Below are 24,617 nucleotides of genomic sequence, written 5' to 3' on the forward strand. Positions count from 1 at the left end.
TGATTTTCAGTGCCTGCACTTCTCAGGCTTCTATACCCTTCAAACAAATTTACCTGTTTGACCCATTAGAATAACTAACAGAATGTAAATGTGTTAAATTAATACAGATTTTCAGTAAAAATGTAAATATGTTAAATTACAAAAAAATTTCTTAAATAAAGAATAACTGACAGTAGACACGGGAAGTCTTAAAACACAGAATTGGAACTCTGCTCATTAGAACACTAATTACATCAGCATTCTCACCCTTAATGTCATGTAACCTTCCTTCATCTTTTAGAAGTATGAAGAAACACACAGCTTGCCTGTGAAAATTCGCAAAGCTCATACAATCTTTTTCTCTGTCAAACAAATTGTTCAGTTTAAAACTGCCATTCAAATGCACTGTTAGTGTCCATAGAGCCAGGGTCAGTGAATGCCATTCAAGTAAGGATATGAGCAGTCTAAGGAGACTACCCACTTATGGCATTTCAGAGCAAACTAATAGACATAATATTTCAAATTCTCAACAGCTGCTTTGTTCAAGTACTGGGCATATACTGCAAAATACTGTCACTGCTGTTTAATATTTTTACTGAGCCCAAAGACTACAACATTAAGACTATAACAGAACTGATATAGAAATGTAAGATAGGAAATTATTAAATATGTAGCCAATTTAAAATTTGGTTGATAGATTTCATCTTTACCAGATCATGAAAAGATGAAATGACTTGACAAACATAAACAAATGCCATCTAAGCTTATACATTGACTGTTATAAGACTACGTAAAGTCAAGATATGACTGTCATGGTTGTGGGAGTACAGAGTGGTACTCAGTGATGTAGGTCTTATACATATTGCTCTCTAATGAATGTCACCATTTGGAAAATGGCTAGTTTGCTTAGTGCCATTCCTAATATAAACTAGTACTTCTGTCTAATCTTTGTCATCTGCAAACAAAATGGTGAAAAAGCAAGGACATTTATAGAGAACATTTAGAAAAGGAGTATAAGGCATGGTATATTTCGTCGGTATTGAAGTCGTAAATAATATGGGACTGATTTTGCTGTGGTGCAAAAGATTAAGAGGTTCATTTGTATTAATGTTTAAGGCTTTTTAATGTGGCTTTGTGTTTGATTTATATTTTGGAGGACAGTAGAACATAACATTTTTCTGGGTTAGAGGAATGCAAGTTTGGGACTTTGTGGAGAAAGTAGGAAAACATGGTTCAGTGTAAAATAGAGAAAGAATGAAACAGTTTTGTGTAAGAAATAAGGCAAGCACATGGTTTAAGTATGTTTCAAATGATGCTGGCCAAACATACTGTCAGAGGGATTATGCTTGGATTAATGCAGGATACATCATGTTTCTGCAGACTCTAGGCCCTGATATGTAAGTTATGTTATGACTATGACATGCAGAAGAAAGTATGAGTTTCACAGAAAAGTTAAATTTATATGTTCTTGTGTTTTTTATATTCAGAGCCAACCCGCACATCCTGTGAAAATCCAGGAGTACCTCGGCATGGGACACAAAACAACACATTTGGATTCTTGGTAAGTCTTCAATTTTCAAATGCACTGCATTATGCTGCCTATATATTTACTAAGCCAGATGTTTCTCTTTACCCAGAAACTAGTGGCAAAATATGTAATAATGTGAAAGGAGTATGAATAATACTGATGGTCATATTGTAACTGGGGCATTTTTAAGACCCCCAACAATTATTAAAATATGAAGTCGAGCAATTGGCATAAGGCTGTGAGCTGTGGTTCCTGAGGTACAAGGTTTGATTCTCTCAGCCCTCTTTAACCTACTGTATGACCATGAGCAAGTTGCTTAACCAAACAGTAATTAGGGCAACTGAGAATTTGAACTAGACTCTCCAATGTTTCCATGGTCTGCGAGCCTAGTAACTACCTATGAAGAGAAACTCTTAGCCACATGTTATTATATAGATTCATAAACACTTTTAATAGCAAGTAAACTTAGTGTTGCTTTAGTCACAAAACATTGGTTTGTTTGTCTCAGCTTTTAGTGTGGTCTCACCTGTAAGGTAAGTAGCCGGTCTATCTGAAGCCTTTAGCAGTAAGATGGTAGTATTCTATTATGTAGCAACAAATAAAATATACTGAAAAATGAGTTGTTTCTCAGCATATTTACAGTACAGTCTTAATAAATAAATATATACAAAGCATTTAGTACACATCATGGATGATTGTTATTTTGGGAGGGAATACAGAAAAATAAATCCTAATGAGTAGGTAACTCTTCTTACTTTAGGCAGGAAAATATTGCGTTCTTGGTTTAGATTTGTTTGGTGCAGTGGGTGGATATGTGGTTAGAAATAATCATATTAATGCACATGCAGGTGATCTTTGACTACATGTATACAGTTTTCAACATAACATTGTTATTCATGCTCTTGCATATGGAAGGCTCTTGGGAGTTAAATAAAACTGCTTATAGAGTTAGTGATCACGAATTACAGAATAACAGACGAAATGGACAATATTTCTTTAAAGCTTTATAAGCCTAGTGATTGCAGAGCATTTTATAAAGATGTTATTTAAAAAAGGGAATAGTGTTCACTGTGTCAGTCAAGATGTACTACTGAAATCAGTACAGGTATTTTTATACCTATGGCTGTAGTGGCATTTCTTTTTTTCTTGAACAAAAATCCTGTAATGTGAACTGCGGCTTAATTATTCAAATGTTTTATAAATTGCGTACTGAGGCATAGTATAAATATTAAGTAGATTTCGAGTTGTTTTTGGCATTAAACTTCCATTGTAATCACTAAGTACATTTTCGGATGTTATTTGACATCTAATTCCAATTATAAATAGCATTTAAACTATGTCTAACGTTTAAGAATAACATGTGATAATCATTTAAAAAAGAAAGAAAAGAATACATTAAATGGAAAGTTTTATGTTATAATGAGAATAAAAGAAGTAAATAACATGAAAACTAGAAATGTATTTAAGGCAAAAAGATCCCAAATGTTTCAGTAAGCTAAGAAATGAGGTGTGAAAAAGTGTGTTTATGTGGGCAGGCAAATGAAGGCATCAGCAAATGAAAACCTGAATTGATGGCATCAGTGACAGGGAGGGCTGTAATGTAGCCACTTGAACGTGTCTGTGATGGTAGTCAGTTCTGTTTTGCTTAGTAAGCAAGAAAAAGCAAACAGAGAATGCAATGGAAACTCCCTGGTGATTCTGTATGTTGAGTAGACCATGAATGTGGACATGTTATGGTAGAGGACTGGATCATAAGGTTATTGTAAAGGAAGATGAAATGTATGTAGATGACATACTGTAGTGCTTGGGTGCATGTTGGAAGTGTGAGGACTGTTGTTACTTTAATGCGAATAGAAAGAGTATATACTAATTCTAACATTGTAGCATCTTTATTTTATTAGTCCACACTCTGAACATATTTACTTCCCTCTCCCGGCATTCATTTGAGTCAACAGTTTCTCTTCAGGACAAGAACGTACTCATCTGTTCCCTGACCAAAGTGATAACTGGATGCCCTATTCATTCTTTGTCAGAGTGAGAGTGCACTGGCCGATTTCTTTCCTTTGGAGGCAAGAGTCAAATGCCAGAAATAGGCCATAATACATGTGAGAACAGGCCAAAAGTCTCCCATCTAAGATATGTCCCCTCAGAGCAGTTGTGACTTTGCTTTCCTGGGGTGATGCCTGCATACATAGATCATACACACAAGTTCAGCCTGCATGTCAACAAAACAGCATGATCTTCACCCTGACATGCGTGTTGCATGCTAGGCCATTACTCTCCTTTTGGTGTCAGCATTGCTATGTACCAGATTGTAATAGGTCATTTAGAGGACACACAAGTTTCTTCATCACATAAGGAGATTCCTTTCCAGTTTGCATACTGTTATCACATCAAGAACATCAATATTAAAACATATTACAGATGTAACTTTCTTCCACTTTGGTTCATATGAAGACATTGATAGCAAGTATAACAATTTAAATATCTCACAGTTAGCATAGAGGATTAAAGCTTTGAGCTGTTAACAAGCTGTGTCCTGTAGTCCAGAGTTTGATTCTCTCAGCCTTCATTTGACTAGACAGTGCTCTGGAGCAATTGAGAGTATTAGTTCAAGCTTCTCAAAGGCCTGCTGGATCCATGGCTAGTAACTACCCAAGAATCTTTAAATTGTACTGCATCATAATGGTAATAAGGGTCTGCACATTCAAGCGACCCTCATCTTTAGATAATATAGGTGTACCCCAGGAAGTATATACCTTTCCTCCTTATCAAATAATGTCTCATATTCTTTGCCAGTACAAAAAAAAAAAATCAGGAATTTTTGTAATGGAAAATGTGATAGACATACATCTCCTAAATAGGTTCAGAGGTAATTACTAGGCTGTTGATCTGCGAGGATCTTAAGAAGCCTAGACTTATATTCCCCTGGTAGTTTTCAGCCCTGATATTTTGCATACAAATAGCCGAGAGATAGGCTGAATAAGTATGTATTGAGACACTTAGGGGTTCTAAACCCTGTTTTTTTGGGGGGGGGGTTTGCAATTTCAAGTTATCAATCCATTTATTCAGATTATACCTGTATAGACTAAGTCGGACTTCTACAGTAGTTAGAAGGTTCTGCTGATATGTCTTAGCTTGGGGAACCATGTATTTTATATGTGATACATTGCCACTGTGTAGTATTTTCCCCCAGTTTTTACATCCACCTTTTATTGCCTCATTAAAATAAGAATGTGTTTCAGAATTGCTTGCGTGGTGCTGCATATCGTCATTTTTATTCTGTCTGTGTTCCATATCCAGTTTTATGGAATTACAAATGGTCAGTAAAAGTTGGAACAAATGTAGCCCTTTGTGCAAATTGTTTTGGAAATGTGCCCTGTGCAGGAATAAGTATCAGGATGAATTTGTCAGAATATCTTATTTACTTCCACTATACTCAGTAAACTACAAGTCAAAGAAGAACTAAGTCACGCCGCAGGATGAGCCTAAAATCAGCTTGATTAAAATCCTAAATAGGATCATTTTTTGCAGGGGGAAACATCCCCCCTCAATAACCAATTTGGGTAGCTTGGCCTCCATATCTCTAGCTCCAGTGTTGCACAAACAAAAAGAAGGGGGGGATCTTACAAAAGAAGAGAATTAGTGCTGGTGCACTTTTAGAAACTATGACAATAATTATTTCCTGTGGAAAACGGTGATCGAACATGGGATTGACGTTCGATGAGTTGCGCTTAATGAATTAGAACTTCTACATGTTGCACTCTACAAAAATATACTTTAATGTTTCTGTCTTCATGATGGAAACCCATGAAGAAGCTCTGGCAACACAACAGCAATTAATCATTTACTTGTGTAAAAAATCTAAAACATTGTATTATGTGGCAACATCTAAAAGAAAGAAAGAAAGAAAGAAAAACATTTGTATCTAGAGCCTCTGTGCATAGCCTTTCTCCTTACACAGGTAGCTCTGTTTTTCCCATATTTAACTCATTTCCACAGAGCGATAAATTTCTCTTCTTAAGAAAAAAAATGTTTGAAATGAGAAATTACAAATGAGTGCAGTTCTCATGTTTCCATTCAAGAGAATTATCTACTCTTCAAATGATGCATTGTACCACTATATCTTTATTAGCCTTTTTAGCACAGTGATGCTATAATCTTTATAGCATTTTCTCTTTAGCTTTCATGCCGCACTCTTAATCATGGGTAAACTGCATGAAATACTGTAGAATGGAATTAATTTTAGTTCACATTAGAGTGGCTATTAATTATAATAGTCAGAGTTCAGTGCCAGCTTCTTTGTACAGGACATATGTGGTCTACTTTGAATAGCTGAACAAATTGCATATGTAGATAAAATCATGTTAACATTATTGTTTACTCACAGTGTAGCATTCAGAGAAATAAATATTTGCTCAGATGAGCACACATATTGTTTGATTTATGATTGCAGTCCTGAGGATATGATCTTTACACTTCATGTCTGTATTGCTTGGATGGTCACTGCAGTTTAAGTTAACTAGCATTCTGTTTTTAACTTTATATTAATGATGAACAGCAGATAATTACAAAAGGCTCATTTGGCATATGAGGCTATTCTTGTGCTCCAGTATTTGCTCATCCTTTTAATGCTTGAATTCCTCAATTATCTTGTCAATCCACTTGGCTATCCTCCAATTTATCATGCAGCTCTGTGATTGAGTTTTCAGTCAAAATGATTTCATATTTTCTTTTGCTTTAATTTTATGTTAAAGTGCTGGTGCAAGTTTATGTGAGTTATTTGGGCTTGCAACATTAAACATTTGCCAGAGCTGTTCCTTTTGTTGGTGCTAAGACATTACACTGTACTCTGCACTTTTAAAGCAGATCATGGAGTATAACACTCCTTTTGTTATGTACCTGCCCAAATACTTGTCAAAACTCGAATGACAACAACCTTTTTTCACTAAAAAAAAATCAAAGAGCTTAATCATAAAAAACACGCAGAATCTCTCAACGTCATTCCTCTCTTCTCAGTATCATGCAGGGTAATGTGGGGTATCCTCTGCCTTGTGTATTGAGCTTCAGTAGACCCTATTTTGTCAGACATATTACACATTTGCAAGTCCGATGTTATCACAAACACCTGCTCATTGGAGCTCAATCTCTTTTGCAAAGTAAATAAAAAATATCGGAAGGGTAAGTTTGTATAAAAGACACCACTGTTTCTATGAATCTATCTTACAGTCCAAGTCAGGCAAAGTAATTTTCTTGCTTTATTCAAATGTAATTTGGATGAATGGATGATTAACCACAAATTCATCTCTGGTTTGACACCCCTGTCATTTATGGATAGGGCAAATATGTAATTGTCCCAACACATCCTAGTCCGGTCTATTTCTGGTTTATTTGTATGCTAAATGTGAGGGCTAAAAACTACTACATAGATGGAACACTAAGCTTATTAAGATCCTTATAATCAATAACCTAGTAAGCAATTATGAAACTTTGAACCTTATCTCTTCCTGGGATTGAGTCTGAGGAAATATAACAGTATTTTGTTAGGCTGGGGGATATCATATGGCATGTTTCCTACTTTTATGACATTGGCAAATAAGATCTAGTGTGAGAAATAAGTTATCTTCCTGTATGGAAAGGACCATTAGTAGCCTGCTGCTAGTCTGCTTGAACTTACAGCTTCATTTCTCTGTAATGGAATTGTACAGTTTCTGTAGCCATTCACAATTCTAAGTATTGTTTTATAGGTGCCAGCATAATTCTTGGTATTAGTATGCTTAGCCATACTGCCTAGTTTACAAATTTGGTGTTATTTATAAAAATACTTTACTAAATACATCAAGAGAAGAATGTCTAGAATTTCATTTTGTGATGCAGCTTACTGCCCTGTTTTACAATCGCAGCTGTAAATTGGTTTTCCAATATGAAATCACTTTGGTGGAAGATATATGTGTATATACGGGTGTACTTCATAGCACTGAAGTTTCAAATACTGAATTTCATAACTCTGAGACCATAACATCGAAAATTCAAAACACTGAAAACCCAAAACATTGAAAACTCAGAGCACTGAAAGTGTGCTTCAAAACATTGAAAACTACATTGCACAAGTAAATAATATCACCTCCATCTACAACAACATCTAACTAACAAACACACTTTCTACTACGTTTCTGCAGAGGGGCAAGCCCCCCCGCACCCCCCACGTAAATTAAATTTACCAACTCCAAGATCACACTACAGTGGAAAAAAGTTAATTTCCTTATCTCCGTGTATGGTGATTGTGATACAGTAAGGTTAGGAAATTAACTTTTTTCCACTGTAGTGCAACCTTGGAGTTGGTATATTTAATTTATGGGGAATGTGGGGGGGGTGCAGGGGGGCTTGCCCCCATGCAGAAATGTAGTAGAAAGTGTGTTTATTAGTTAGGTGTTGTTGTAGGTGGAGGGGCTCTTATTTACTTGTGCAATGTAGTTTTCAATGTTATGAAGCACACTTTCAATGTTCCGAGATTTCATTTGGGTTTTCAGTGTTTTGGGATTTAGATGTTTTGGTCTCAATGTTATGAAATTCAGCATTATGAAATTTCAATGTTATAAAGTAGACCCATATATACATACATACATATACAGGCTGTCCAATGATGATCCAATTGCATTTTTATCACATGGTTTCAGGTGTGCTGTTCTGATTGAATATCAGTTTGTTTGAAACTGAAGTTTATCAAACAGAAATATTCTATGGTGATTTGTATGCTGTTTGATAATAAATACACAAACACCCACAGACGTTTGATGACCTTTATTTTGATAAAATTGCTTAATAACATAACTTTATTGAAACAAAGACATAATAGAAGGGTTCCTGCTCACTCCTTGAATACAACAAAACTGTATCAAACATCAATCAAATCAACATACAGGCAGCATCCCTGCTCACCCATATATACAATAACTAAAGACAAAGGCAGCGTACCAGCTCACCTTGGATAGACAACAAAGGCAGCATCCCCGCTCACCTTAATTCCTCACAACTACCAATTTTCAGTCCAACATCCTGTAAAGGGGGAACAAATGAGAGGCAGGCCTGACCCTCTTCTCCACCCAACAAACCTCAAACCAAAATCAATTTGTTCAGGCAGGGAGGGCAACAAGACCACACCAAAATGTGCTTATTCACTAAAGATTTCCTTTCAAAATCCCTTCAAACCACAATGCTCACACTACCTCACTTCCCTTCAAATCCCAACTCACTTAACCCTATCCTAACCCTTCTCAGCCAACCAAATAACCTAGCACAGCTACCACCCAGCACCCCCACATCCCACATTAAACAGTCCCATGACAAATTTGTCTGTGCCAAACTTCACTTGTCACGGTCCTAATAAATACACAAACACTCACAGACATTTGGCGACCTTTATTTTGATAAAATTACTTAATAACATAACTTTATTGAATCAAAGACATAAGGGCAGCTCACCCCTTGAATACAATGAAACTGTATCAAACGTCAATCAAATCAACATACAGGCAGTGTCTCCACTCACCCATATATACAGTAACAGACAAAGGCAGCACACCCACTCACCTTGGATAAACAACAAAGGCAGCATCCCCGCTCACCTTAATTCCTGACAACTACCAATTTTCAATACACCATCCTGTAGAGGGGAAACAGAAGAGAGTCAGGCATGACCGTCTTCTCTGCCCACCAGCCCTTAAAGTGCTGTTCCCCCGCAAACAAAACTTTTTTCACAAGGTCCTCCACCATCAACCCAAATTAAAATTAAATAAATCCAAACCAAAATTGTTGAGGTGAACACCATGTGGTCTATACCACACTGGATCCTTACTGTCAAACTCTTCATGCCGGACCGTATGTACCTCAATTTCTCCCAAATATTTTGCCAACTTAAAATTGACATATCTGCGAGCCTTCTCTATGGCAGCAAAATTCTGTGGCCCTTTTCATACCAACCGAGGAATAATCTCGGACCAGATATAAACCATCCAATGTTAAATGTCCTCAAGAACTTGACAAAACCACCTGCCTCTTTGGTACCCTGCCTAAGTCATTGCCACCTAAATGTATTATTAACACCTGAGGCAACCCCCACTTAACCTGCAATCCATTAAATTCCTGCAATATTTGACAACACCTTAGCCCTCTAACACCATGCCAAATGATTTTAAAACCAAAATGATCCAAACCCAGATTCATGCCATTGGGTCTAACCGCCGCATGCCTAGCATCCCAGAATATAAAGGAATGGCCCAAAATGATGATCCATCTCCAATCTAAGAGAAGAGAGAGAAAAAAAATTAAAAACAAATCCTCTACAAACTACTTAATATAATTCAAAAAGGCATTGGATGTCCACCGACCCACCCATTTGATTACTTCCACTGACCTACCTTCCTAAGCCAGATCAGATGCCCTACTCATCTGAAAGGAATATGAAGAAAACTTATCTCCTTACAAACCCACACTCCAAAGCACCCTTCTCATAACCACATTCAATTGCTCGCCTGTCAATGCTTTACTACTTACTGCCGAAAAAAATAACCCTTGGATTCTACCCTTCTGAGCCCCACACAAATTTCTTCCCCAAACAGACATCTCCAAGCTACCCCCACTTCCTCCAAAACAATGGGTGGCTCAAGCCCCTCCTGATCTGTCTTCAAAGAATGCAATATAATATGCACCACCCTAAATAATATCAATACATCCTCCCATACCAATGAACGCAATAACTTTGAGACACGAAACACCCCGCAATACATCCAAACACTAACTGTACACCACAACACATACTATTCAAACAACCACACACTTTACCCAAACCCTTTAACAACATCCTTAAAATACCTTTCGTAACCAGTCATCTCCTATTCATGCTGCTCCTTTCAACTCTAGCCCACCCTTTTAACACTCTACTCACCACCCATGACCTAGTGAAATCATCTAATCCAAGCAACTGAGTATACACAGCAATGGCTGCTAAGGCCACCCTCACCGTTTGCACTGCCCTTCCCTTCCCCTTCAACATGGCTAGGTAACATAATAGTAAATTCTCAGACCACACGCAGTCCTCTTCAGATAACTGCCGTAAATATTTGTCAAATTCAAGCAATGCCCTACCGTATGCTCGTCTCATGGATGCCACACATGATTGTTGCACCAACCTGCCAATCACTATCACCCAATCTGCCAAATGCTGGATGGGACAACTGATGGATGCAAAGCCACTTCCGGGGCCACCTGACGGAATCTGCAGAACTGAAAATGAGAAAAACTATCAGCTGTCTCATTCGAAACCACCGGTACATGTAACTCTGTAAAAGAAAAGTTAATCAACAAGCTATGCAACACCAATTTCCTAAGAATAAATAACAGGTGAGGTGCTTTAGCCATTTTTTTTGTAGCACTCTCACCACCGCAAAATTAACTGAATGAAATACCACCCTCTTCCCCTTCCAATGATCCTGCCATACTACCAAAGCCACCCAGATTGGCATCAACATCAAAAAGGCAACATCCTGTTTCCAATCCTCTGCCCAATGCTCCAGCCATGGAACAGCAAACCATTGACCCACAAAGTAAGCACCCATACCCGACTCCCCAGCTTCATCAGTAAACAACTGCAGTTCTCCTTGTGTAACCTAATCCAGATGCCAAAATAAAATCCCATTCAACTGTTGTAAAACGTCCATCCACAAATCTAAATCCTCTCATGCCAATTTACTGTCCCATACTCTGTGGTGCTTACTCTTATGTCCTTTCAACAAAAAATGCCACAGACCAGCAAAACATCCACCCAGGATGAACTGCCCTGCATGCAAAATTCAACAAACCCAACAATTACATAACATCCTTCACCTGAATCTTAGGCCTAAACTTCACCCAAATGATCTTTTCCCACAGCCTAACCATCTTTCCCTGAGGCAAACAAAACAAACCCTGTTCTGCATCTACAGTCAGCCCCAAAAATACCAAGGCCCTCAACAGGCCCTCCAGCTTATGCTTAGCCAAAGGTACCTCCAAGGCCTCACACATCCCCACAAACTCTTGCATAGCTACCTACACCCGCTGTCTACCTTCGACCACCAATGAAAAATCATCTAAATAGTGTATAGCTTGCTGATCCTCCACCCTCTGCTGCCATATCCAGTGCAATGCTGAGCTAAACTTCTTGAAAGTAGTACATGTCACTGCACATCCCATAGGCATGGCAGTGTCAAAATAAAAGTTGTCCCCTACCACCATGCCTAATAACAGCCAATCCACCTCCCTCACAGGTAGCAAAAATGAAAAGCTGACTCAATGTCTACTTTAACTAACCAAGGTTCTTTGAAACTCCTAATAACCCAAACTGCATCATCCAAAGATGAATACTTTACTCGGAGCCTCTCCACTAGGAATGAAATCATTCATTGACTCACCCGCAGGGTACGATAAATGGTGAGTTAATCAAAATACACCCTGCTTTTTCTTTGGAACCAAACCTAATGGTGACACCATAAAGTTAGGAAAAGGATAGTAACAAAAAGGACCTAACACCCTCCCAGCCTGGCACTCTTTGTCAATTAACTCTTGCAAAATCACCTCCCTCCCCTTGACAGACCTCAAATTTCCCCCAACTTCCCCCCCACCAATGCAGACTTCATTGAAAACCCTTTGGAAAAACCTTCTATTAACTTCTCCACTACCATCGACATCAGATGATGCGTAAATAAGTCCTGCAATACATTCACCTTAATAGGTGAATGCTTTGCCAAAATGCCCTCTACCTCCCCGGAAGGACCCCCCCTTTTGCCACGAAAATGAGTCCGACCATGCTCGCCTAGCAATGCTGAGCGGGAACTATTCCAACCACTGAGCGGGAACTATTCCAACCTCTCATACCCACAAAGTGCGGTGCCTGACCCCCAACCTGTCCCCCACCCACTCCAAATTGTGTAAATGCATGCGCCCCTATATGCTTCAAGTAAATATGAGGAAATCTACAACTCACCCAGGAACACCTGCCGGCATGAAAAGACCAACATATTCTTGCACCTCCCTCAGATGGCTGAGATAATCTGCTACCCCCCTTCACTGGTATCCATCGTGGTGGATAGCCTAATGTCCAGATGTCTGACCTCACAATGTATAGATTTATCTACTGCTTTACACTTGCAAAACTAATGGTCATACCATAACCATGCATAACCGGGCTTCAACCTCTGCGCTTCCCTAATGGTCAAAAAATAAACCAAAAGAGGAAGAGCCAGCGAAGTGTCCCTTTCCAAACACACCACCATATAATAAATGAAACCTAGGACCCAGTTATCCCATGTCTTAGCCCAAAACCTCCCTACCTTTTTGCGATATATCACAGCCAATGCAGCCTAGAGGTCCTTCCCATTAGCCGTCTCCGCTTCTATCAACCGCTGATCCCCATCTGCATCAATCAATTCAAAAATGTCGATGAACTCCCCTTTCCAAATCTTCTCCTTCACTAACAGAGATATGTGCAGGGTCAATAAAATGGGAGTCCCTTCCTGCCGTAGGGCCTGTAAGGCCAACCAATCCCCTGGCCATAAGCCAAATTCAGACTCCACCACATGAACATCCGGCCCTAACTCCTGATCTAGCAACAATAGGGTATCCTCAAAAACACCTCCAGACTCAGCTAAGGCCTCCAAAATGCTACCCAGTAGCTCCCTCTGGACACCCTCACTGCCTCCTTCCTCACCTTCCACAACTATGCCAAACTCTTCACCCCCCAAGCATGTTGAATTAGTATCTGCAGCTTAATAAGGGGGTGTCATCACCTCCGTAGCCTTCTCCACCGATGCTGTCTACTTGGCTTTCTTTGCCTTGGATGTCCAGATTGAAGTCATCTGCCGCTTCTTACGAGTGGTCAAACCCTGCGTGCTAGTTGACGGTACTTCAGCAGAAATGTCCTTGAACAAATCTTCAGCTTGTGCTACAATATTGGCCCATCTTTGTCTCAAAGCCCCCGCCATAATCACCTAGAAAGAAAACATAAAAGTTAAAGATGTAGAATAAAATCGGCACAATAAAATTGCTCTCAATAACTGGTCCTGGCAATGCACCAGTATCAACAATCCATCTATATGCTGTGTGAAAAAAACATCGTCTTATGGATCATAAAGCAAGTATGCTACCTATTTTAACTGCAGTCATTCACCCTGCAGTCAATCATCATGCTAGGTCCCTCAAAAAAAAAAAAAAAGCCTTGACTCATCATCTATATAACACAAGCTGCCATCAAAATGCATACTGGAATTTACATCCCTCGCAGGTCCTGAACCCAGAACCCTGTACTCTATAGTCACAGTAGTTAACCACTAAGTCATCTACACACACACACACCCACACACACACACACAACTGAACTACTAATAGGATGGCGCTTGTGCACAATTCGAACAACTCAATTCAACCTAATAAAAGAAACACATGAATAAATGTGCTGAAATGCAATACTAAAGCTTGCTCAATTAAGTATGCCTAAACCACATTAATGGTAATTAGTTATTAACCAAGCAGCAGTCAGTGAAACAAAACATACTATGCACTTATTCTAACCCACTCAGAGTGGGTCGCCAAATATTCATTATAATCTAATGCCAAATGTGAGCTCAATGGGCTTACACAATTTAAATATGCCTAAAGCACCTGTTTAAATAGTTCAGGAGTTCGCCTTTACTCCTTAAATAAAGCCAATGCTAGTGCTATCTTTATTATTCATAAATTTCATACATACACTGTCTAAACATATACAAATGATACTTAAATAGGAACCAAGCAGCATGATGATTAATTAATATTAGCTAATACCAATGCCGAACATGAGCTGAAGGGGCAGACTCATGTGTTCTTCATCATAGACTATACTGTAATCCCCAGACAAAGCGTGAACAAGCAAATAACCCAGCCGTACCTCCTCATGACTAACAGCTGCCAAAAAGCCCGCGAAACACCACAACCACCAGGGAAACCACAGAGAATGCAAACTGACCAATTTGAAGAAAACTAGCAACAACCAACGGCCACAAAAGCCTGCAAAACACCACAACCACCAGGGAAACCACGGCGAATGCAAGTTAACCAACTTAAAAAGAAAACGAGACTTAAAAGGAAAATGAGCAGCCACTAATGGCCCCCAAAAGCCCGCAAAACACCACTACCACCAGGGAAAAGCTTGGAGAATGCAAATTAACCCCCTAAAAAAACAAGCAACCACTAATGGCCCCCAAAAAGCTTGCAAAACACTACAACCACCAGGCAAACCTCAGAGAATGCAAATTAACCCCTAAAGAAAATGAGCAACCACTACGGCCCCCAAAAATCCTGCGAAACACTACAACCACCAGGGATACCTCTGAGAATGCAAATTAACCCCCTAAAGAAAATGAGCAACCACTAACAGTCCCCAGAAGGCTCACTAAACACTACAATCACCAGGGAAAACTCGGAGAATGTGAATTAACCCCCTAAAGAAAATGAGCAACCACAAATGGCCCTCAAAAAGCCCGCGAAACACTACAACCACCAGGAAAACCTCAGAGAATGCAAATTAACCCCCTAAAGAAAACGAGCAACCACTAACAGCCCCCAAAAAGCCCACAAAATACCACAGCCACCAGGGAAACCTAAAACAATGCAAACTAAGCCTCTGCCATGCACAGCCAGTAACAGGACTTTACCCTAACCTTTTAACAACAAACAGAAGACTCCCCTACCCTGCAGCAATCAGAAACAAGTCAGAAAGCAGATGAATATGAGCCTGTACTCTGCCTGAGTTTCCTGACAGACATCTCCTATCACCCAGCCTACCAAGCTACTAGCAAAACAGCATTCCTGCATTAGGTACCCCCCCCCCAAAGACAGTAGCTTACTGCATTCCAAAGCACACACCACATCAACTGCCCACCGGAGAAACAGAAAAAAAAACATATAAATATATATATATATATATATATATATATATATATATATATGAACACCTCCCTGATACCACTGTATATGCGTACATCTAAGAGTACTGCTTACCTTCTAATGTATGCCAACACCCAAGGCCTACCTTACCAACAAGGTCGTCTAGGTCGTGATCCTGCTACAACAAGACCACATAAAAATGTGCTTGCTCACTCTGGATTTCCTTTCAAAAACCTTCAAACCACACCCCTCACACTACCTCACTTCCCTTCAAATCCCAACTCACTTAACCCTTTCCTAACCCTTCTCAGCCAACCAAGTAACCTAGCACAGCTACCACCCAACCCCCCAATCCCACATTAAACAGTCCCGTGACAAATTTCTCTGTGCCAAACTTCACTTGTCATGTGCTTGTTTTCAGTTTTCTGTTTTATATCAGAAAGTGGTAGAGTGGACACCAATTGTGGAATCAGACTGTGGCTACTGACTTGATCAGTACATTCTGTTTTTTCTATATGCAAAAATCTTTCACTACCAGATCATTTATAGCTGGGATTTGGACTTTCTCTTTTCATACAGTTGCATAATCCAATAGTTGCAGGGAGTTTAGGAGAAGCATGGTGGGGTAGCCCACCTGAAAAAATATATGTTTTATTAACTTAATTTTACAAGTTTTCAATGTGGGTGGTGCAAATTATTAAAGTCTTCTTGAAGTTTCATCTAGGTTCTTTCATTGGCATTTATTTATTTATTGGTGTTTGATTACCGGGAAAATCCAACTGGGTAGAAACCCATTTTCATCTGTGGTTCCAGAAAGAAAGTTCCAACTTATTACAATACATTTTAAGAACAATAATTTTACAGTCTTCAAAAATAAAACAAAAACATCTGCTGTTTTAATAATTATAACAAATTAGATATAATATAAAAAAAAACATTGGTTCAGTACTAGGGATAGAGCAATAATTTTAATATTTTGAGAAATTTTAGACAGTCTGTAGAGAAATTAAAGGTAAGTTAGTCTAATACAAATATGAACTGCAGTATGAAGTGAGGGAAAAACAGGCTTATTGTATATTTAGAAAGTCAGGGAAGAGAATTAGAAAGCAATAAGAAAGTAAGTGAAGAACGGAGAGTAAGGTGATATAAGGAATGAAAAGATACTTGTTCACTTTTATTGATATAGTTGTCCTAGTTTTGAGAAAGAACAAAGCCAGATTTTAGCTAGAACATCTTTCAAGAGTGGTTTTGAAAGATGGGCAGGAGGGTATTGAGCTGATGGAAACAGAGTTTCAGGCCTTAGGAACCTTGTACACATACAGACAATGCCCAGTAGATTTGTTAGGTTTGTAGAGAGAAATGAGTTTTTGGTTACTAGATCACAATGACTGGGAACACAGTTGTACAGAATGTTTTTAGTGCTGGATAGGCAGATGGATGCTGGGTAATTTTATAGATGATAAGAAGTAGTGTTTATGTTAGTTGGTGTGGCAAGTCTAACCAAATTGGGCTTTTCAGTGCTATAAAGTGGTGAGTTCTGAAAGAGGTATGTGTTGCAAATTTAGCAACTTTATTATAGCATTGTTCAAGTTTTAATTTTCATAAAGCCTGGAGGTTAGTAATGATGGGAGCAGTATAAAGAAGAGTGGGGAGGAGTTAAGTAGTGGGAAGTGTAGTTTTAGTTGTGTCAGTGAGAAAGGTTTTGGCTGTGTAAGGCATTCCTAGTTTTTCTTATGCAGTTTTGTATATGCAGGTCAAATGTAAGATTATCATCTACTATCACCACTAATAGTTTGCTATGACAAATTACTTCAATGGTTATGTTACCAAGATAGAAAACTTTCAGTATTGTTTTTTCATGAGAGAGGAATTTGGGGAAATAAATTAGTAGTTAGGTCTCTTTTGGGTCATGAGCTACAAAGCTATGTTTCAGTGGTTGTTAATACTTCTTGAGTAATTATTTGGGCATACCTCTCAACCTCGTAGTGCAAGAAATCTGGAGAGATCCCAACAAAATGGGGGACAAAGGCCCGAAAATAGGGACATTTTTTAAATATTGGTTTTATAAACTTAGAAATTTGCTGGAGTAACAAGGATTTTAAGTCTGAAACTAAAATGTATTTTATTATTTAGTGACTTTGGTCCTTAGATCATCCCAGTGATTCGGCAGAAAACCACAAATGTTATGAGGAACAGACCAAAATCATGAGCCAAAAATCTGGAAATTCTGGAAAAATCTGCACAGTTGAGAGGTATGTTTAGAGGTGTACCATGTTGTCAGATGTGCAAATAAGAATGGAATTATCTGCATATTGTATTAGGGTAGCCTGTTGTGTGGAAGTATAGAGGGTGTGGGTGAAAATGTTGAAGAGAAGTGGACCAAGCATAATACCTTGTGGTACACCAGTGGTGACTGGGAGGAAAGGAGAGAGTGTGTAGGGACATTTTACTAACTGATACCTATTGGACAGGTAGCTTTTGAACCACAGAAGGGTGAGCTGAGGGAGATCTCTACTGAGGACATTTGAAGTAGAGGTTTGTTGTGCCAAACTGTGTTGAAGGCATAGACAAGTCCAGAAGTAAGGAAGAGACTAGTTTGCCATGATCTCTAGCTTTATTGACAGTATCTATATAGGTTAGAAGGGCAGTGCTAGTATTGTGGGAAAGGGAAAAGTCATGTTATGCAGGGAATAGGAGTTCCTCCTGCAGGTGATAGTCTAGCAAATTTTTAAATACATTTTTTAAGTTTTTTGGTGAAGGGATATAAGATAGCTGCAGGTCTAAAGTTATTAATGTCTGTAGCATTTCCTGCTTTGTGCAGAGGGATAATGTGTGACTTTTTCTAGAAAGAAGGAACTTTGGATTCCTTGACTGACCTATTTATAAAGGTTGAGAGAGGATAGGCAATGCCACTGGGTGCAATTTTTAGGTACTCGCTTGGAAGATCATCAGTTGAAGAGCATGGTTTAAGTTGGATGTTGACAAAGGTTTGAAGGTGAAAGTGGATGTTTGATATGTGGCTGTTGGGCAGGGTTGGGATTAGAGGTTGAGAAATCCTTGGTTAAAGACGCTATCTTCTTCTTCTTCTTCTTTCTTCTTATAGGTTCATAGGTTCATAGGTTCATACTAGGCTATCTGCCCGAGGGCATTTACAAGCCTAGCCCATCGTTTTGTGGCTTAGGCCACCCCTTTAGTATGGGGAACTATACCCATTATTTTTCTGTGCCTCTGTCGAGCAGTGACACTGAGGTAATCCCTGGGGTATATCTGCGATCTCCCATCCATTGGTCAAGATTTCTCTTGAACAAGGCCAGCGAGGTGCTCTGCCTCACATGTACCGGGATTTTGTTCCACAGCATAGGGAGTCTTTGGGTGATGAATCTATCCCTCCAGCACGCCCTATTAATAGCCGTGTCAAGGTTTAAGTCTCCCGCCTTGTGGCTCTGATGGATCTAGATTTTTGAGGTGAAGCATATTCATCAAATCTGGGTTTGACATGGCCTTGTATGTTAGGCAAAGGTCACCTCTGAGCAAGCGGTGGCGACTGAATAGAGCTGGAGTTCTTTCAGTCGGGCAGCATAGGACAGATTTTTGAGACCCTTTATCCTTTTGGTGAGGAACTTTTGTGGCCTCTCCAGCTGCTGCAAGTGTCGGGTCAGATACATTCGAATGGGGCATTGTACTCAATCATTGGGCTGATGAGTGATGAGTAAAGGGAGACTATGACCTCCCTTGATCTAGATGAGAATCCCTTCATGATAAGGTGGGCAATGTAGAAGGTCTTCCTAACTACTTTAGCTACATGGGTGTCGAATGACAGACTACTATCAACCTGGGTCCCCAGGTCCCTGATAACTTCTTCTGTGCTCAGTGGATTGCCACCTATTTGGTAGCTAGGGGTAACCTTGTTTTTCCCGAAGGGTATGACTATGCATTTTTGGCATTTAACTTTAGGCCGTGGCTCTGGCACCAGTTATCCGCTTCTGTGAGACCCTTCTGAAGGATATCTGTGTCAGATGTGTTTTCTACTATGGCGCCCAGTTTGCAGTCATCTGCAAACTTTGTCAGCCATAACCCTCCTGTGTTTGCTTGTACTGGAAAAGTAGATGCCAAACAAGAGTGGGCCCAGGACTGAGCCCTGTGGGACACCACTTGTGACAGGCTTTGAGTCTGACATGGCGCCAGCAGCTCTGACCCTGTGGGTTCTGTCACTCAGCCAGTTTGCAACCCATCTTGTGATGTATGGGTTGACATTTAAGCTGATGAGTTTTTCAATGATACCCGAATGGGGTATTGTATCGAAGGCCTTAGCCAGATCGAGGTAGGCTGTATGGACTGCCTTTCCCTCATCAATGGCTTTGGTGACTGTTTCGAAAAAGTCAACCAAGTTTAAAAGGCATGATCTGCCTTTGACAAAGCCAAACTGGGTTGGATCCAAAGTCTGCAAATTCCCTATGTCTTTATTTATGAGGTCCATTATGATCCTCTCCATGGCTTTGCAGATAAGGCTTGTCAAGCTAATGGGCCGGTAATTTCCAGGGTCGGTGGAGGCACCGCCTTTGTGAAGTGGTACCACAGTTGCAGTGCGCCACTCCCTGGGTACGTATCCAGAGGTAAGACTTTGATTAAACAGCTGTCCTAGCTGTGGGTTTAATTCCTCCTTGAGTTCATGGAGCACACAGCCGGGGACACCATCAGGTCCCATGGATGCTGTGTTTTTTGCTTTGGAGAGAGCAGTTCTCACTTGGGGGGGGGAGATGTTTGGGGGGCTGCAATCGTTTGGTATAGATATCTCTCCTTTGGGGGGGGAGAAGTTTGCACTGAACCTGTCAGCCAGTATGTTGGCAATGTCTGTAGGATCAGTAATCTTCACATCATTTTGAACTAGCTCTGAGCATATCTGGGAGTTTCCTCCCAGGTTTCTAACATAGCTAAAGAAGGCCTTATGATTGTCTTTTGAGTCTTTAGCTATTTTTCTCTCGAAATTTGCTTTGGATGATTTTATGAGAGCTCTTAGTTTTTTACTTATAGTGATCAAGGGTGTCTTACCTTTTAAGGATTTTGCTCTATCTTGTAGTAGCTTCCTCCTTTTGTTGTAGAGTTTGTTTATGGCTTCTTCTTCTTCTCCTTTCAGCTTTTTCCTGTTAGAGGTTGCCACAGTGGAACAATGGTCTGCAGAACGATTGGCAGTGGAGTTTTATGGTTTCAAGTTGCCAGCCCAGCACCCAACCTTCCACAGAAGGCACACATATGCACACATTCACATCTAGAGCTAATTTAGAGTCACCAGTCCACCTGCAGCATGTCTTTGGCATGTGGGAGAAAAACAAAGCACCTGAAGGAAACCTTTGTGACTGCAGGGAAGACATGCAGACTGTGCACAGAAGGAGCCCCAGCCAAGAATAGAACCAGAGAACCTCTTGCTGTGATGTGGCAATGCTAAGTGCTGCACCACCGTGGCTGTCCCCTCGGTTAAAGATGCTATACTATCTATAAAAAAGAGTTGAACTGTATTGCAGTTTTGAGTGGTGATTTATTGGGAGAGGGGTTTGGGTTGAATTTTTGGCTGGGATGTAAGATTTCTTTTATAGATGTACAAATTTTTTAGGGTTGTATTTAGTATTATTCTGAAACGTATTATAGTATAACTTTTTGTCTTCGTTTATTTGCATTTTAGTATGACTGTAAAGCATTCTGATGTTTTCAAGATATTGTGGTGTTTTATATTTTTGACATTCTTTCCATGCTTTTTCTCTGTCCTACATTAGCATTCTACTCTTTTTGGATAGCCAGTTTGCATTATTTGTTTTCAGTCTATTCCTTTCAGGAGGTGCAAAGCTATTTAGGATATTTGGAAAATTTGTGTTGAATTCAATTGCAGCATTGTCTAAGGGGAAGATTTTTAGGATGTTCCAGTTAATAGATGATAGTGTAGCAATGAACATTTTTGGGTTAAAGTTGGAAAAGTTACATGGTGTTTCATAAATATGCTGTTTGACTGCATATGTGAGATGTCTAGTCATATAGATTGGGAGAAGATCACTGTGAGAGTTTAACATTGTACCTGTGATAGGAGTATTTGCTGAAGTCTGATACTAGGATCCAGTCTAATAGAGAATTTGATGTCTTGTGTGGGGCTATTAATTAGTTTTGTGAAACCATGTAATTCATGCTAGATGTAGAGGAGTTAGAGTTTATGTCAGACCAACTGATATTCACATCATCTATTGATATTGTTTTTCTTGTGGACCTGTGGAAATGCTATGGATTCCAATGTAGGATATCTTCCAGTATAGCTGTGGGAATATAAAGGACAGGAATACATATTTGTTTATTATTGTTTATTTTGAGGAAAGCAATAAGAAGTTCTGTTGAAGTGAATTTTGGTGTTGGTTTGCTGTAAGGGGAAATGTGGTAGGTGTTGGGAAATTATTAAATACATTCCATCACCTTTCCTCTTTATACAGTTATTATGGATGATATTATAGCCAGGAGGTATAACTTCGGAGTTGTTTATGCTGGTTTAAGCCAGGTTTTAGTTACAGTGAGAACACTGGGCTTATGTTGGGTAATCCATGCATGTAGTTCAGCAGTTTTATTTCTTATGCTGCTAACATTTGTTGCAGCAAAAGTTAAATCACCAGGGTTGGAGACTGGCTGTTGTGAGGTTACAGAGGTGTGTGGAAGAGAATTATCTTTGTGTTCGTTGTGATAGGTGGGGCCAGGATTAGGGTGTATATCTCTCATGGAAGGATTTTAGTATATTAGGGAATTGCCCATACTTGTTTTTTTGAGAAGATTCTTGTACTTAATTTTGATTTGGTTTGATTTGAAGTGCAGTTAGTCAGTCTATATTCGAGAAACATTAAATAGATTTGTTGCAATGTCTGAAGACTGTAAGGGGGAAGTATGGATAGGTGGTTGGGACAGAATTGGGAGATGTTGAGAGATATTATTGAGTCATGGTAGGATCAAAGATGGCACAGCAGGAAGAGAGGAATAGAGGATAAGAGTAGCACAATTAAGTACAGGAATCTGTATTGTATAGATGTCAGGTAGTGGGGAAGTAGCAATGAAGAAGGAAACAAGGCTTGCACGACAGTAGGAGATTTAGTGACTGTGGATTCTGAAAGCTAGAAGAGGATAGGTAAGGAGAGAAATATTCCTTGTATCCTGTCTGGAATGTAAAGAAAAGAGGGGTACTAAGGCTAGAGTATAGTAAAATAGTCTAAATAAAAAGAAATGAGGGCTTATTTGGGAAAAGAAAAAAGTACAGTGTAGAATGGATGGGTACTATTATAGAGGGTTGTGATTATAGATGGCTATAGTGCAAACCAGTGTGGGAAGAAGAAAGATAGTTGGGAATGGGGCTAAAAATTATATAGAGATAGAGAAGTAGGAAATAAGAAACACTGAATGGCACACAGCCACAGTTATCCCACTCTACAAAGGTGGAGCCACCACAGACCCTGGCAACTACCGCCCTATTAGCCTGATGAGCATGGTCTGCAAGGCTATGGAACATATCATCATGGAACTTATAAACAATGACATTGGTAATCTCCAAACTCTGGACCCTACCCAGTTTGGGTTTGTAAAAGGCAGCTCATGTCTCCTAAACCTGATAGACTTATTTGAAGCGGTCACTAAAGCTGTAGATGAGGGTAAGGTGGTTCACACAGCCTATCTAGTTCTCACCAAGGCTTTTGCCACCATCCCCCACTTTAGAATTATAGATAAACTCACTAAACTAGGCATAAATCCCCATGTCACAAGATGGGTTGCCAACTAGCTCACTGACAGAACCCACACTGTGAAAGTGGCAGACTCCAAATCCAACTTCAGACCAGTGACAAGTGGAGTACCACAGGGTTCAGTCCTGGGTCTTCTCTTGTTTGCTATCTACTTCTTTGAAGTACAGGCTACCACAGAAGGTCTTTGGCTAATGAAGTTTGCAGATGACTGCAAACTAGGAGCCATAATCAAAACTCCTAATGATGTGGACATCCTACCAAAGGGCCTCACTGAGACGGATGCCTGGTGTCAAAGCTATGGCCTCAAGCTAAATGCCCAAAAGTGCATTGTCATCCCTTTTGGTAAAAACTCTGTACCCATGAACTACCACATAGGCAGTAGTCTACTTAACACTGAAAGTGTGATAAGACACCTTGGGACACAGGTGGACAGTAGTCTCTCCTTTGATAATCACATTGCTACAGTAGTCAGGAAATCCTTCTACGTGGCACACCTCCTCACAAAAGGTTTCTCATCCAGGAAAAAAGAGGTCATCGTTTCCCTCTACTCATCACTCATTAGAACCATTATAGAGTACAACGTATCTTTTGGTATGTACCTCACAAGACATCTGCAACAACTGGAAAGACCACAGAAATACCTCGCAAAGAGGATTAATGGCCTCAGACAGATGCCCTATTCAGACCGTCTCAAAAAATTCCAGTTTTACTATGTTGCATATCGCCTACTCAGAGGCGATCTCTGCCTGACATACAAAGCTATGTCAAACCCAGAGCTGTTGGACATGATCCACTAAAAGAAATCCCAATACCTCCAAGCTACATGCTCTAGGGACCTAAACCTTGTCACTACAATAAACAGAACATGCTGGAGGGATAGATTCCTGTCCCAGAGACTTCCCATACTCTGGAACAAATGACCTATCTATATCAAACAAAGCTCCTCATTAGCACTCTTCAAGAAATATCTTAATGATTGGATGGGAGATAGGAAATTCACCCCGGGAATCACTTCTGTAGCTCTGCTCGACAGGGGCACAGGAAAATAATTTTCTTGGGTGGTGAAAGCCAGGGTACCTTTTGGCTAGGCTTTTATAGGCCCTAGGGCCAATAGCCTAGTACCTACCTATGAACCTATGTGTATATATAGAAGTAGTAAGGTCATTTTAGGAGGGTTTTGGTTTTGGATATAAAGTTTTGTTTTGTAACTTGATTTTGTATGTTGTTTTATTATTAGTTTAGATGTTGTGTTGCTAACTCTGCACAATCTGAATGTATCTGTAATATTCATTGAGTTAGATTTTGACATGTGTATTTCATTAACAGTGGTGTTCAATTAGTACTGTTCTTTGTATTTTACTTTGATCATTTTAGCATTCAGTGCGTTATCATATCTCACACAT

General features: G+C 39.6%; 1 protein-coding gene across 1 annotated transcript in view; it reads left to right on the forward strand.

Annotated features, from left to right (window-relative positions):
• LOC122814936 (CUB and sushi domain-containing protein 3-like) overlaps positions 1 to 24,617 on the forward strand; it is an 811,796-nt gene that overhangs the window by 172,532 nt on the left and 614,647 nt on the right. Inside the window, exon 4 of the mRNA XM_044087197.1 lies at positions 1,467 to 1,540. Coding sequence (XP_043943132.1) covers positions 1,467 to 1,540 — 74 coding nt within the window. The remainder of the gene's footprint in view (positions 1 to 1,466; positions 1,541 to 24,617) is intronic.

Source organism: Protopterus annectens, chromosome 11.part0, assembly GCF_019279795.1.
Source record: "Protopterus annectens isolate FY-2018-M chromosome 11.part0, PAN1.0, whole genome shotgun sequence".
NCBI classification, from domain to species: Eukaryota; Metazoa; Chordata; order Ceratodontiformes; family Protopteridae; genus Protopterus; species Protopterus annectens.